At 40.2% G+C, this 16,260-nt stretch overlaps 1 protein-coding gene across 1 annotated transcript; it reads left to right on the top strand.

The window, feature by feature from the left end:
- Positions 1 to 7,787: 7,787 nt before the first annotated feature.
- LOC137256267 (uncharacterized) lies at positions 7,788 to 10,211 on the top strand. The gene is made up of 3 exons (XM_067793998.1): positions 7,788 to 8,185; positions 8,950 to 9,049; positions 9,574 to 10,211. The coding sequence occupies exons 1-3, from the start codon at positions 7,889 to 7,891 to the stop codon at positions 10,188 to 10,190; spliced, it is 1,014 nt and encodes a 337-aa protein (XP_067650099.1). The 5' UTR covers positions 7,788 to 7,888; the 3' UTR covers positions 10,191 to 10,211.
- Positions 10,212 to 16,260: the final 6,049 nt, after the last annotated feature.

Below are 16,260 nucleotides of genomic sequence, written 5' to 3'. Positions count from 1 at the left end.
TTTTCAGTAATCACTTTTTCGGAATGGCAGGAAATACCCAAGGCTTACTGTTTTCACCTGTTTCAAAATCAATTATATGCTAGCAGCATGACAAAGAACTGGAGTAAACCTCCTGCATGTCAAAGATGGAAACTAACACGAAAGTGACAGTGTAGAGACATGTCCCAAGAATAGTAAGCTTATCTCCAACTGTTTTCCTAACAATGATGATAAACACCACCACAATAGTCAAGGTATGGCTCGCGACTTTTGTAAATGGCTAAAGGTTGATGAATATCCCAAAGCATAATGAGATTGCAGCTTTAATGTTGTTTTCAGTCATTAAATCTCTGACTGAGAATAACGTCAACAGCAACTGAATCAAAGCAGCAGGGTGCATGTGTTTCACGTTCCCCGCGAAAAATCGATACACAGAAACAGAAGAGTTTTGTTGCTGCTGGGATTGAAATAGACCTATTGTTTCGACAACAGCCATCTTGCAGAAACACTGAAAGCATCCTTTCTTCAACGCTTGGTTAGCGAGCGAGACAATCAGGTAACATCTTCAGTGACGTTACAACGACACCGCTTGTCTGAATGCTCAACAGTCACAAATCAACCACCACAACGATTCATCGTGCGTTGACCACGCTCGTCCAGTTCTTACTAATTCCCAAAGGTCCAGGTGAGTGTTTAGGTTGAAGTATCAGATTTCGTATACAGAGACAACAATTAGGACAAACGTCTAAACAATGAATTTACAAGCTTAGTTTGGTTTTATGTTGCTGTATCCATGTGTTGAAAAATACCAGGTTGTTACGACATAAACTGTGATTAAAACGTAAACTGTAATACTTGCGGCAAATTGTAATAACCTTTGACGTAAATTTTAATAAAACAGTAAATCATATAAAAACTGACTTAAACAGGAACAAGTTTAGTTGCGGTACATGTAACAAATATTTACGTACATTGTAATAACAGTAAACACGCGTCTTTTTCGCTGATTTCATACATCATACAAGCGAAAACAAAATCGCTAGCCCGGTGACTCAAGGGCGAATTGACAGATTTTTACTACAAGTAGTACCAGGGTGCCTTGTGAAGATGTGAGGACACGAGTTGAATTGGGCGACCTTCAAATTGATAGATAATTATGGAAACAAATGTGCTATTTGCTAAATGACTTCATTGATATTCGTCCTGAAATAAAATCGATATCCGGTCGTCAACTGTCCCTTGTATCATTCGTTTTAAGGTTGTACATTTACAGTCTGCAAAATACTCTTTTAATCTAATCAAAGACATTTATAACTTTATTTTCAAATTAATTTTTTCAATGGATAAATCCAAACGTTTCTAATTGAGGTTTTTTTCGGCATGTGTCTATTCAGGTTATGATCTGTATACACATATACAGATGAAGGGGTTTTAACGGGTCTATCTACTATGTAACGTACGTCATTAGTGGCCTTGAACATATCTGTAAATATGTTAAGCAAATGATGATAAATGTTAAATGGTTAGACGTATACATAACCCTCTTCCATAAAATGATAAACGACAAAGCACCAGACTACTTATGTACTCTTGTCCCAGACAGCGTTTCGGCCAGTAATTCATTCAGTAATTAACTTAAGAGATTCACCAAACTTACAAAACATTCGCGTAAAAACAATTCTTTTTTCAAGATCCTTTACAGCAATTCTTTGGAATGCTTTACCAAATGAAGTTAAAATGATCTAATCCCCCAAATCATTTATTGAAACAATAACCCCCAGCCTGGATACATTTGGATTTGATCTGAATTATGGAAGTCGATTTTGATAAATTATTCACTGCAGGCTTCGTGTAGGCTGTAGTGATTTGAACTATCATAAATTTGAAAGACATCTTTGAAACGATGCTTCCTGTTCTTGTGGCGCTCATTGCGAAGATACCAAACATCTACTTGTCTGTACTCCTAACTACACTTTACTAAGGAATGATGCAGAATATTACAAACATGGATACAGCTTAAAGACAATCTTGTATGGATATAGTGAATTATCTGATCTTGATAATCTAGCCATATTAAAATCCGTCTACGTCTTCGTCACTGCTTCTAGTAGATTTGATACTAAATATGGTTGAGAATTATTAGATTTAAGAAATATTTTGGTTGCTTTTGAAACATTAACCATCAACTAGCGTCATGTGTATTAACCGTGTGGTTTGTCATGTGACTATCTTTTATTAGAACGTTGGTTTATTTACCTTTGTAAAGTGCATTGGAGAGGCATTAAAGTAAGCTTCTAGCTTGTTTGCCTATCCACTCGTTTTCAGGAATAAATATGTTAAATCAAATGGTTAATCATATTCATTGCTCAAAATAATCTATTTCAACATTCTATATTTCAGTTTAATTTTTCAGCATACCATTTGTTTATTTTCACCTTTCTGTGTGTAATTGTACCATCCAACTGTATTAACGTGTGGTTAAAACGTTTATTACACTTAATGTGTTAGTAGTAATTACATTTTACCGCAACTATAAAATAATTACAGTTTCCGTCAATTTATTACAATTTACGTATAACAATGTACACACATTTTTATTACAATTTGCGATTTTATTACAATTTAAGTCGTAACACATGTCCTACTTCTAGTTTATAACAGTAACAACTAAAATCATATTTCCGTATGATTGTACTTCTACAAATTACAGTGATTTTCCAGTTTAGCTTATTTAGTGCTACAGGTAATTTGGAGTTACACTGCAAACACTGACTGTGTGTAACGACATTCATGTCACATTAACGGCTTATGATAAAGATTTGGACGCTACAAAGTTTACACTGAATGTGAATCTTTGCTATATTACAATATTACATAACCTGATTTAAACCTAAAACCCACAACATATCCCTCCAATAAGGACAGAACAGGATGCCAGTATCTTTGGTGTGAGGTGTTCGTATATTGGCGTTTCATCCATTCATTGCATGTCAAATGCCACTCTAGCACCGCCACGTTCCAAATGTGTACAAAGTTAGCAGCAGTATAACGGGGAACAACGCATGGGCTGTACACTTTGTCCCTTTGCGGGGAATCGAACCCGCGCCGCAGGCATTATAACCATTAAGATACCTCACTTAATTACGAGGGGATGTCAATAAGTTTTGAGCCTTGAGCATTTTTCATACCCAGGTGTCACAGCCTATGGTACGACATTGAACCTTGGGGTGTAGCTGATGTGAGATATAAGTTTTGGTATCCTGCTCTCAGAAGTTATTGAACAGCTCACATTGACAGAAAGAGACCCCCCTCACGGCAGTGAAAATGAATAAAATTGAGTATAGAGCAGTAATTAAGTTTTTAGTTCTTGAAGGAAACTCGGCGAAGAACATTGAAGAAAGGCTTTCAGCAGTTTATGGGAAGTCTTCCCCTTCATCTGCTACCATCAAACGATGGGTCAATGAATTTAAGCATGGTAGAGAGAGTCTTGAAGATGACACCCGCCCAGGTCGCCCAACAACAAGCACTAGTCAGGAAAACATTGACAGAGTGCACAGACTTGTGCTGGAAAATCGTCGAATCACACTCCACGAGTTAGAGGAGACCACAGGCATTTCACACGGATCCATCGAGACAATTCTTCATGAACATCTCGTCATGTCTAAGGTGTGCGCAAGATGGGTGCCGAGAATGCTTACAGATGAAACGAAGCAAACAAGGGTCACCATCAGCAACTCCATGCTAACCAGATACAACAAGAATCCAGAAGATTTTCACTTTAGGCTAGTAACCTGTGATGAGACCCAGATCCACCACTATGATCTTGAGAGCAAACAAGAATCCATGGAATGGAAACATGTCACTTCTCCCAGGACCAAAAAGTTCAAAGCCTCCATATCAGTGCAGAAGGTAATGGCGACAGTCTTCTGGGATAGCAAAGGCGTCATCCACATAGATTACTTACCAAAAGGAAGAACAATGAATGGGGAATATTACGCTAACTTGTTGAGGCAAGTGCGACAGTCAATCAAGGAGAAGCGCCGGGGCAAGAACAGACGTGGTATTCTTCTACATCAAGACAATGCTCCAGTACACACGTCTCGCGTTGCAGCCGCTGTTGTCCATGAATGCAGGTACGAATCTTGCCGCATCCACCCTACTCTCCAGACCTGGCACCAAGTGATTCCCAAATCTCAAGAAACACTTGCATGGTCGTAGATTTCAGGATGATAATGCGCTTATTGCTGCTACTGAGGCGTGGTTTGAGGACCGAAATGGCGCCTTCTACAGAGATGGCATCAGCGACTGGCAGAAAAGATGGAACAAGTGTCTTCACTCACAAGGGGACTATGTTGAAAAATAAAAGTGGTTCATACCAATATTTTGTGTTTTTCTATGCAAGGCTCAAAACATATTGACATCCCCTCGTACGTGTATGGGCTGTGAGGTAGCCTACTGGTTATAGTGTCTGCGGCGCGGGTTCGAGTCCCAAAGCATCACAGCCCAATAATCTGCTATCACGTTGTACATACATTGCATACAAGTTGCATTGTAGCCGTCGTCATGTTTGTTTTGTTTGTTGTTGTTGTTTTTAAAAGAAAAACGATATGAATTTCATTTTCTTTTTAAATTTAAGATTTTAAGCAATCACCATAGTATTTATTGACCTCAGTGACCTTTGGTCAAGTCTGTATGGACAACTTGAACTCATAAAAGCGAGATCGATGGTGAGGTTTACATCGACCACTTTGGCGCAAGAATTTCTGCATTGAAATAACAATCTCGTGAATTATGTTGCCCTTGTATTGGCCTCCCCTTTGGTTCCCTACCCGTGAGGCCCGGGTTGCAATATTGGCCTTCAGTAACCCCTGTTTGTCGTAAGAATCGACTGACGAGATCGGGTGGTCAGGTTCGCTGACTTGGTTGACACAGGTCATCGGTTCCCAGTTGCGCAGATCGATGCTCGTGCTGTTGAACACTGGATTGTGTGATCGAGACTCGAGTATTTACAGACCGCCGCCATATAGCTGTAATATTGTTGAAGGCGGCGTAAAACTAAACCCATTCACCCCTTTGAGTCCTTACCTCTGTGACAGACTCAGTGTCCTATTCAGATCTTCAGATATACGTAATATTTTGCTGTCTGATTGGGATTTACACCCATCCCTTTCATATTGCCAGGAATCGAAAATCCGCATTGCTCATTGCTTTTCTTTTCGGTACTTTATTTTTGCGAGAGTTTCCAAGCTTTGATATTCAGAAACTGAGAGGCTTGCCAAAACGTTTGGTATTTTGAGGGGTGCACTTTCATTTTCTGTCTGTTAAGAAGCAAGCATCGGTTCATTTTCTGCTCAACTATTCATTTGGTCAAATGACTCTCGCAGTAAATCCTCATCAGAAGAACCATTCACAACTGCATCTACATATTTTTGTCACCTTTCAGACAGACCCTGACAGAACTGACACTCGAAATGCTTCCATTCGAAGCTTCGGAAAATGTATTTTGAGTGACAAAAGACATTGCACAAGCAACCCTAGGGCGCCAATATGTATGATTTAGGTTTAAGAGCAATAAACTCCTCACTCGCCAATATTCACGCAGCTGGGTGGGTCCTCGGCCTAACGAGCTCGGACTCAACCAGCCGCGCGAATATTAGCGAGTCTGAGGAGAGGGTAAGTGGAAGTACAATATTGACAAACATTATGAATAACATTTTACCAATAACAAATACGTTTTTAGTTTCAAGTTTTGATGTACAGCATATCATACAATGCCATAAAAAGTTACATTGAAGAATACATACATACACCGATATACAAAGTTTCTATGAAGAAGGTGGATAGATTGAAAAAGTAACTGGACAAATTTGCTGAAGTCACATTTGGAATAAGCTATGGCTTTAGCTATGTTGTTGCCATTTATTGACTCTCTCTTGATCTAAGCAAAGGAACAAATTCTTCTTTGAAGATAAAAATGTGTTCTTTATTACACGACAGATATGTTGTTTAACGGTTATCAAAAGAGTTTCCTGTTATCGTCACATTATAACGGAAAATGTTTCCGTTTGCGAACCATTACTGACGGATCTTCTTTCAATGCATGCTTTTTCATCCGATCCCTTCAAATTTGTCATGCTATAGCCACTGTAGTCAGTATGAATGAATAGGAATACAAAAATGTCATTTACTGAAGTGTGTTGTCAGCATGACATTTTACATAACTCACCATCACGGTCGATTTACAGTATACATTTATAGTATACAGTCTATCATACAAACATACACACTAAAGGGAAATATGAAGGTGGGGTGGGCGGGGGTTAATATAGTGGTTAAGCGTTCTCTCGATGTGCTGAAGACCCGGGTTTCATTCCCCTATTGGAAACAATGTGTGAAGACCAATTTTTATGTCCCTCTCTGTGATATTGCCGGAATATTGCTGCAAGCTGTCTAAAAGCACACTCACTCAGAGAAAATGGGGATGGTAGGCTGGATAACTGAGGATGTCCCGTTGTTTACAATTTGAAGAGACAAAATATTGACATTTGGAAGTGTACGATAAGTTTTAGAAGTTAGCAGTGATGGTTCCAATCGAAATGCTTAAAACCCTGAAAAGGTACGCATGAATTTGCACAAACACAATTGTTTTAAGATGTAGAACGGTCTTTATATCCTCCTTTCTCGCTAAAAGCACGCCACTTAACCGAAATACAATTTTTCAAGGCGATGTTTTCTGGCTGTTTTGCGATCGTGACGTTTCTACATTTTCTTTCCGAGGGGCTGAAAAGGGTTATTGATGGACAGTCAATTGAATACCCTTTGTATGGGTTAATCCCTTGGCTATCTTGTGACCATGGCGATAGGAAACACAACAATGAATGTTCAGTGTCCTCAAGCAGATGATCCAGCCTATGTGATGCTCCGGGGAATGGTAATTCCTTGAGAGATACACAAATTGACAGTAAATTAAAAATCCCATGACAACCGGATCTCTCTCGGTTCTGTTGCATACTTTCAAAAAAAACCCCAGCACTCTCAAGAAGGTCACCTTTGATCAAATCTATTTCTTATTGAGCTGATTAGATTGATATATTTATTACAATCGTAGATCCGTGAAGATTCGGGGTGGAAACCAACAACCCATGTTTGCCAGAAAAGGGGACTATGCTTGACGTAAAAGGCGACAAACAGGCTCAAGTGGTCAGTCTCGCTAACTTAGTTTACACGTCATCATTTCCCAGTTGCGCAGATCAATGCTCTTTCTGTTGATCTTTCGATGGTAAAGGCTCAATTATTTACAGACCGCCACCATATAACTCGAATATTTCCGAGTGCGCCTTAAAACAAAACTCACTCACTATTACAGAAGTACCCATGCGTTCCTATTTTAGTTGAATATATAATTATTTATTCATATCTGCGGCATTTTTCTTTACAGAAATGTCAAGTGGAGGCAGAATACAAGAAACGTTGATGGTGAATGTCAATGAACACTAAATGAACACTAAGTATGATTGTAGAGTGGAACTCTTGCTGAAATCAGCCGTGTGGATTGAGTTGAGACCTGTTGAGTGAACAAAGCCAATGGACTGAACATAGCTCCGTTCATACTGTTCGTTCAAAGCTACACACATGCATAGTTTAAGCACACTGCGTCCACACGTGTCTCATGATTGGAAACGTGCTCTCCAGGTGGATGCAGACATACTGCTTGAACAGTTACTGACAGTTATATAAGTTAGACACATGTGTATTGATCGGCCAAACTCACGGTGAAAGAAAACCTTATTAGTGAAATTACACTCGTATTATTTAATGAGTACTTCCACACTAAACACAGATACTTCAACATAGGAAGGACACTTTATTAGATATTGGGCACAGCCATAAGGGTTGACCAGCAGCTGAGATGTTTTTGATGAAGTTGTTCAACGTGGCCATGGTGCTCTTAGTCAGGAGTCAACAGATTACCCAGGAGAACTTCGTCGCATGTGCTAAGAGAGAGTCGGTGAACACCACGTTGCTCACTGTCCCCACCATCAGCCGAATTCAATGTGGAGCCAAGTGCCTGAAACACTCTCAGTGCAAATCAGGACAGTTTTGCCAGGATGATGATGGCAGTGAGTTGTGTTCTCTGGGATCTGATTGGCCATTGGGAGACTGTGGTGTTTTACCAACCAATGAAAAGTGTTCTTCTTTTAAAATCGTAAGTATATCAAATTATATTCATACTTAACAACAGTCTGACCATATGAAGGCGACTGACCATGTTACTTAGATTTGTGGTATTTAGTTTTGTCTCGGTGAATATATGTGGCATAATGGAAGTATTCGAATTGGGCCCATGAGTAGGTCATCACCTTAGCACTTCCGGTGACAAACAACGTGTCATACCATTTTGAATGGTCGTCGGATGACAGTATGGAACCGATAATCCTTCCAGGAATAACAATTTGTCCATGTCATCACCCTGCCATTACTTACCTAACTAGTAAGATTGTTAACAACTTTGACAGCCCAGCTTTGTTGTACACTTGCCTAGGTCTGGTATAGTCATATCTAGCGGTCGCGCAGTTTGGAACAAGTTGTTGGACAGGCTTGTCACAGGAAATCCAGTACCAGGGGTTAGCACAGGGAGCCGGGAACGAGCTTAATACCGGCCGTATTAAAGTAAAGAAACAGTTTCAAGAATGATAACAATCATGTCACTATACTTTTAAACAACTGATATTCACATTGCAACAAAATATCAAATTATAACAGCGGAGAAATCTGAAGGCATCACCAAAAGTATAGCATTATCTGCACAGCTAAATCAGGTGATTGTAAGAATACTTTACGTATGTTTCAGTAGTAAACCTGTCATCCTGTGATGCCAGAAAATGGGGAAGCATATTACTTAGAACATTAAAAACATTTTTTATATCATTTGTTGAGGGTGTTAAAATTACTTTTGTGATTTTGTAAAAGGCAAACCCGTGTGAAAATGGTGGCACTCTGAATCCCGATGGGTACAGTTGCACCTGCCCCGGGGTCTGGTATGACACATTCTGTCAGAGATACCGCTACGGTAAGTCAGTCTAACAATACCCCTAGGTGAATCTACCTGTGTTACACTACGGAAATGATACAGTGAAAATGTCTTTAAATCAGAGAAAAAGAACATTCAAACCTCTGCGTTCGTTTATGACACACTGTTTGCCTGAATTTGATTTTACGCCACTTTAAGCAATATTCCAGCAACATCACGGCGGGGGACACCAAAAAGGGGCTTGACACATTCTACCGATGTGGGGATTCGAACCCGTGTCAGCTTTTCAAACAAATACACGTAGCGTGTGAATTGAGTCGCACGCCTTTCAACAAACAGTACAAATTACTCGCCCTTGTTTTTGTTTGGCCAGTGTGATTAAACTTCGCAATTCGGGTCGGTGTCACTGAGTACTATAGGGGGTGCGAAAAATTCAGCTTTGAACACTGACACGAACATGAAGCATACACGATGAAGACAATTTAAGAAATTTAAGAGATATACGAAAGAAAGCAAATAGAGTATTTCCCACTTACGTAGGTTATAATACTTTCCCCTTTCAGACTGTATAGAACTTGAAGGTTCTGGGTCTATCGTCTCGGCAATACAACCAAAGAATTACGACAAAGCCCTTCTTGTTGTCTGTCAGCAACAGCAGAACCTTCTTGTTGGATACTTCGTCTCACGAATAAATCCAGGCGACCTGAACAAAACATACGAAGAATACAAAAATGGCTTTTTCGTCAAGTTCGCCTCATGGATGGGTCTGGAGGCAATGCATGCCGTTACAAGCCAAGGGGAGTACAGATTGACGATTAAACCAAATAGTATCACCGGCTTACAGGTTGTCTATGATGACTTCAACGTGAGTAGCGAGGCTGAAGGTTACTCTTTCAGTTACGGCACCTTCAGGGCAGACCTCAGCAACTTAATTGACGGGTTTGCTGCCAACCCCTCTATTGGATCAGGCAGCCTCGTGGGTGTTCCATTCAGCACTTACGACAAGGATCCATATGGGTGTGCAGCTCTCTACGGGGCAGGTTGGTGGTACGACTCTAACTGCGGACCAGTGCTGGTATATGATCCAGTAACTGAAAGAGGGAGGTGGCCAGATACCCCAACAACCTTAAAAAATGCACCGACGTTTCATTTCGTCTTCACGTTGCTGCGATATTATTGACACAATCGAGAATGTCCCTGTAGTCCTTAGGTTAACTATCACCAATTTTGATATACAACATATCTGCACACAAATGGTTAAAGTGCAACATCTGTTTTTGTATGTCATCATGGAGGGACAGATTATTTCACTGAACATAGCAGAAATGCAAAATTACCAAACAAATGGTCACCCAAATAAAATTAATTGTAGGAATTTGCATTTTATCACTAACTCTTTTGTTTTGTCTTTATTGAGCCTCTGATGACGGTATCAGTACCTAGTCTGTATCAAGTGGTGATAATTACCCATTTTAGAGTGTTCGTTATGTTTATCCCAAGAAGTGCTGAGACTGCTGAAAGACCAGTTCTTACACGGGAATGGATGCGTTGGAAAATGCTTCATGTCATAGGTACAGTGTTGAGTACGAAGTGGGAAACTGTATTGGAAATATATCCCGGATATGTAATTGTGGAGCACATCACTGCGCAGCCTACAGGGTATGTGAGAAATACAAGGAAGCAGCAGTGTCTCTGCAAAAAGTGAGTGAGTGAATTTAGTTTTACGTCGCACTCAGCAGTATTGCAGCTATATGGCGACAGTCTGTAAACAAACGAGTCTGGACCAGACAATCCAGTGAGAACCATCATAAGCATCGATCTAAGCATTTGGATTCCGATGACGTGTCGACCAAGTCAGCTAGACGGACCACCCGTCCCCTCTTACGGCGATTTAATTTCACTTTCCCCTGATGTGAATGTTTGGATAAAGAATTAGGAGGTTAATGGACTGTGGAGTGGGACTATGGTGCCTTTAAATTAGTATCACTGGTTAACACTTCTCACAATCAGTAGAAGGTAGCTTAGGCCAATTGGAGAAATCAGCTCACTTGTAAATTGTGGACTGTTTTGATAGGGCATGAGGTAATGTTTATTTGAAATAGAACCCCTAAATTTACTGAGATTTAATCATAGCTTGTCGTTTTGACAGAAACTAGCTCATCTAAATTACATATGGCCATTCCTGTGCCCTTGTCCTGTTTCGACCATGTGACATATGAGATACCTGGTTTTATGCCATACAACAACCTGAGTCAGAAGACCCCCAAATCGACCAGGTTGCAAGCTACATCGCACTGCAGTGGGTTAATGGTGACAGGGAAATTTGGAACCATTTCGCCACTGTGGGACCAAGAACAACCAATCATGGAAGGCTTGCACTGGGGAATGAAGAAGCTCGGCCATCCAAACATATACAAATTCCTCGACTTGATCAAGACTGAAAAAGAAGACACTGAACTCGTCATCAACCACTCGAATCTAGGGACAGACTTGCTCCCAAGAGAAGAAAGTACCGCTGCCATGATGAGAGTCATAGAAGAGAAAAACCTGTTGCTCACTGTTGTCACGACACCCATTGAATACTAGTACATCAAAAGTCTTAACTGTGAAGCCTTCATTACCCACATTGCTTAACATTTGGACAAGAGCTGAACACGTTTGAAAACTGATGGGTTTTTTGCAATAGTATGCCTTAACGTACAATCTTTAAACAATAGATGTGGGGAATGTGAGGTGTCCATTATACGACAACCATGGGTTACTGAAGAGAAAGTCTACCCCTGATCTTCACGGGTATTGTGCAGAAGATACGAGTAGATAATATAATGGTTAAGTACACTTCATCCTGTTCTGTCTCCGAGAAGCCTAAAAACTAAATATCCAATGTCCTTTCAAATGATGGTTAACCGAGCCATTACATATGTTTTGATAGTGATAGTTAGATTCCATGGTAGGCACAATCTTCATAGTTTCAATATTAGAGTTATTACTTTTTTACGCCAGCAATCGTTCATATCGAAGATAAGCCTAATTTTATATTGGACTTTTGGACTTAAAAACCTACATTGATCATAAAAAGCCTCCATTGATTATTTCTACACTAACATCTCCTAAGTAAAGTTGCCTTATGCGTTTCCTACCTTCCTCCTCCCTAACACTGAGGAATGGATTTTTGGATTTTGGATCTTTTTTGTCTATTACCGACAGTGCCTTACTGCATCTTTTAATACATTAATACTCTTTTGACAAAATAGAATAGAAACGCGTGTCCACAAAGGGAAAATATAGGCGCTTTCAAGTAAATACCTTCGTTACTCCGCAGTTGTAGCGCTGAGAGCTGCGTCATGCAACTATGCAACTAGTCGGTAGTTTCCAACCGAGGTCAGTCAATGGACAAGTAGTCGGTGATGAATTCGCAAGCAAATATTCAATAGTGCTACAAAACCTACTTCATGCTCTTCTTATTACTAAAAGCGTGATATTCAGCTGAGATCCGGCGTTCTCTCCGGGAGATCTTTGACTGGGGATACAACAGAATATTTATTTTTACAGATTGTCTGTTGGAAACCCCAAACAATAAACTAAACAAAGACATTCTGCATTGACAAAACTAGAAACGTTCATCCTACGGCCAGATTCCAGGTTAGGACTGATCTTCAGTAACCTATCCTTGTGGTAAGAGGCGACTAACAGGATCGAATGGTCAGGTTCGCTGACGTGGTTGACACATGTCATCGTAACCCAATTGCGTAGAACGAATCTTATGATTTTGATCATTGGAATGTCTGGTCCAGACTCGATTATTTACAGACCGCCCCCTTATAGCTGGAATATTGCTGAGGGCGGCGTGAAATTAATCTCAGCAGGGACGAAAATACGTTTTTTTCCGATAAACGAGTAACATATCAGTAAATTGCAGTCAGGAGAGCAGACATTTTAACCTGAGGTAACGTCATCACCAGAGAGTAACCAATCACGGACCTGGATTTCGACATGAAAACTATGTTTCATACAAGTGATCACACAAACGTTTCTCACCCACTGGTTTTTGGACCTAGTGTCTTAGATCAACATATTTACAGTAATCAACGGTTCCTATCGTAAACTGACGAGCAAAGGAAAGTACACAGGTTGTGTTTCTACCAATAAGATAGAAATAACTAAACCATTTTGATGAAATGGAAAATGTATGTTGAAGCACACTACAATACACGTGTTTTATCAGCAAAATGACATTGTATCAATAAACAACGATGTAGTGATGACCACTGCAGACGGTACCTACCATGGTGGAAGGTCAAAGTTGTTCCACACAGCGGTCGGTAAGCCCGTATGCCAGCAGCACGAAGTCGTCTTGTCAGTTGGAATCGGCTCATGCAATGACCCAGTGATGTGGGTACTGATGACATCACCATCAACATCTGGTTGCGTAGGTGAATAACCCGCAAATAGCGATCCTGTTTGGATGTTGTGACTCTGAGATGTTCACTTCTGGGTCGATGACACGCCTGGCCTGCCATATTGAAACGGTTAAACAGCCAAAATACGATGTCCTTGCAATATTGCTGTTTGAAGCACCCATTTCTTCCTGTGGCCCGCTCTCGATGCGCCGACGTCATTCCTGGCTTTTTCTCGTTAGTTATTTGTCCAGTGATTGTTCAGTTTTCACGAAAAACAGCGTTTATACCCTCTGTACGAGAAGCGCTCGTGCATGTGACAATGATCACAATTTTGCGAAAATGCGTGCAAAACGCGCACAAATAGTTTGGGTTGCATTTTGCAAATGGAGCATGATGGTTGAGTTCTATACAATCATTCTTCAGTAATTTCATTAGTTGGAACGCAAACTTGGGATTGCAGCAACACTTACACCGGTGTACTTTCGTTTGTTCGTCAGTTTATATTCATACAATATATGACAAAGGAGCCCAGATACTTTCTCCGTGTGAGTGAGAGAGTATGCCTTAACGACGCTTTTAGCAATATTCCCGCAATATCCCAGTGGGAAACACCAGAAATAGGCCTCACACACTATACCTATTCCGGAATCGAATCCGGATGTTCGGTGTGACGAGCGGATGCTTTAACCACTAGGCTACCACACCGCCCCAGGTGTGTAAGATGTAAATAAGGTTGTTGAACAAACTCTTCACTCAGATTGGTTGTACGATTCATACAGGTTTATCCAAATCTGGGACAGAACGACTTAAGGCCAAGGTAACTGACATTGAAGGAAGTTGAACAAGGCAAATCCCATTTTGGCTCACGAAGTCGCAGTGTTTTTCATTCTCACATCGTTATCCACTTAAGTTAAAACGCACTGCCGTCACTTCAGCTAATTACATAGCTCACAAGACAAAGCCTATTATCCATCCAAGCCAATGCGTAATGTAACTGACGATAATTAAAAACGTGTAAAACGTTGTTGGAACATTGTTTACGACACGACACAATAGGTTTGGACCAAAGAATACACCATTTACGAGATCCATCTGCAGTGCAACCACTATTTAACAAAGGACGTAATCACATTGTTTGAAAGGTTTTACAAATATTCTTGACTTCAAAACAAAACCAACAACCGTCGGAATGTTAATGAATGAGCAACGCTGAAAGACGTGGGTAATGAGTACAAGTGTTCAACAACCTTTACAATTTTAGTTAGCTCACGTGATCTTTCCTATCTGTATATGATTATATTGCATATTTCTAAATTTCATTTGAGGGAGAATTAGAATGAAAAATATGTATGTGTAAAATGATGTATGTATTAATCCAGACGTTCGTCAATCAGCAGCAAATTACGAGACGGTGGGGTAGCCTAGTGATTAAAGCCTTCGCTCGTTACGTCGAAGACCCGGGTTCGATTCCCCACATGGAGACGCTGTGTGAAGCCCATTTTGGTGTCCCCAGCTGTGATATTGCTGGAATATTGCTAAAATCGGCTTAAAACAAAACTCACTTCCCCCGTAAATTACCAATAATTACCTGGGTATGGTGTGCTGGTTATAATTACCTGTGGCGAAATGGAGTGGTGATTTCAAGTGAGGTCGTTTTTATCCCAAGTCATACAAACCCTTAATTCGTGCATGAACGTACAAATCCTGTCATTCCCTACCCGAAATAACGCGTAGGCACCACTCAAATACTCATGATATTTACAAAGTCAAGCGAAAAACCTTTCCCAATTAAACAAATTAATCATTTGCCTAAGTACCAGGTGGTGTCGCCTGTCGTCACCTGATTCGGTGCGACATTAGCAAGCGGACATTTAAGGCTGATTTAGGATCGGCGTGTATGAGACGTATCCATGCAGTACTGACAATGTGAAGCAATCACCTAATGCCCTTGAGTATTCTGAATCTATCGTCTGTCGATTACACAGATAACAAAAGCAAGATTCATGGATGTCAGCTTCTTTATTGTGAATAAAGCGACGTTTTGGAGCGTATGCCTGCTCCTTCATCTGGTGAATTACAGGCACTACAAAGAACACATGTTTTACAACGTTGAGGAATGAACAAACAATGCAAACATGCGGCCAGTAATGCACTAAAACAACATGATGGTAATTGACTTGATGGAATCCAACACAAACATGAAGAGGCCAGTGATACTTACACAACAGCAGAGAATATTGGAAAATGCTCAACAAAGCGCATGGTAAACAAATTGAAAATAATCCCGATGTTGACACTTTTTTATAATTATTTTGTTGGAATAGGTGAGGAATTTGAAGCAAACGAGGTTGATTTGGACGAGAAATTGACTGAGACATATACTTTCAATACTGAAACCAGTAACAGCGATATTTCACGCGAAGAAATAGAATTTGCGATAAAACAATTAAAAAGGAATAAAGCAACGGGCGTTGATTTAATCCAAAATGATTTTCTGATTGACTCAATCGATCTACTTATGCCTCTGTTATAGAACATTTCAACCTTGTATTATCATTAACACTACAAAAATAAGCTGGTTTCCGGAACACTGAAACTGAGAGGAAACGTCACGGAAACCTACATTTCCAGTTGGTTTTCAGGGAGTTTCCTATAGTTTCATTGTAGTTTCCATGCAATTGAAACTGCACCATTTCAGGGTGGTTTCCAGTTAGTTTCATTTTCCACTCCTCCACGCAGGATCCAGCTGGTTTCAATGTATTGCGTTTATTGAAGGTTTCAACCTGGTTTCCATGTATGAGTTTATTGAAGGTTCCAACCTAGTTTCCAACCTAGTTTCCATGAAACTGA

Source organism: Haliotis asinina, chromosome 11 (genome assembly GCF_037392515.1).
Source record: "Haliotis asinina isolate JCU_RB_2024 chromosome 11, JCU_Hal_asi_v2, whole genome shotgun sequence".
In the NCBI taxonomy this organism is placed as follows: Eukaryota; Metazoa; Mollusca; class Gastropoda; order Lepetellida; family Haliotidae; genus Haliotis; species Haliotis asinina.
This window is presented reverse-complemented; position numbering and strand designations above follow the sequence as displayed.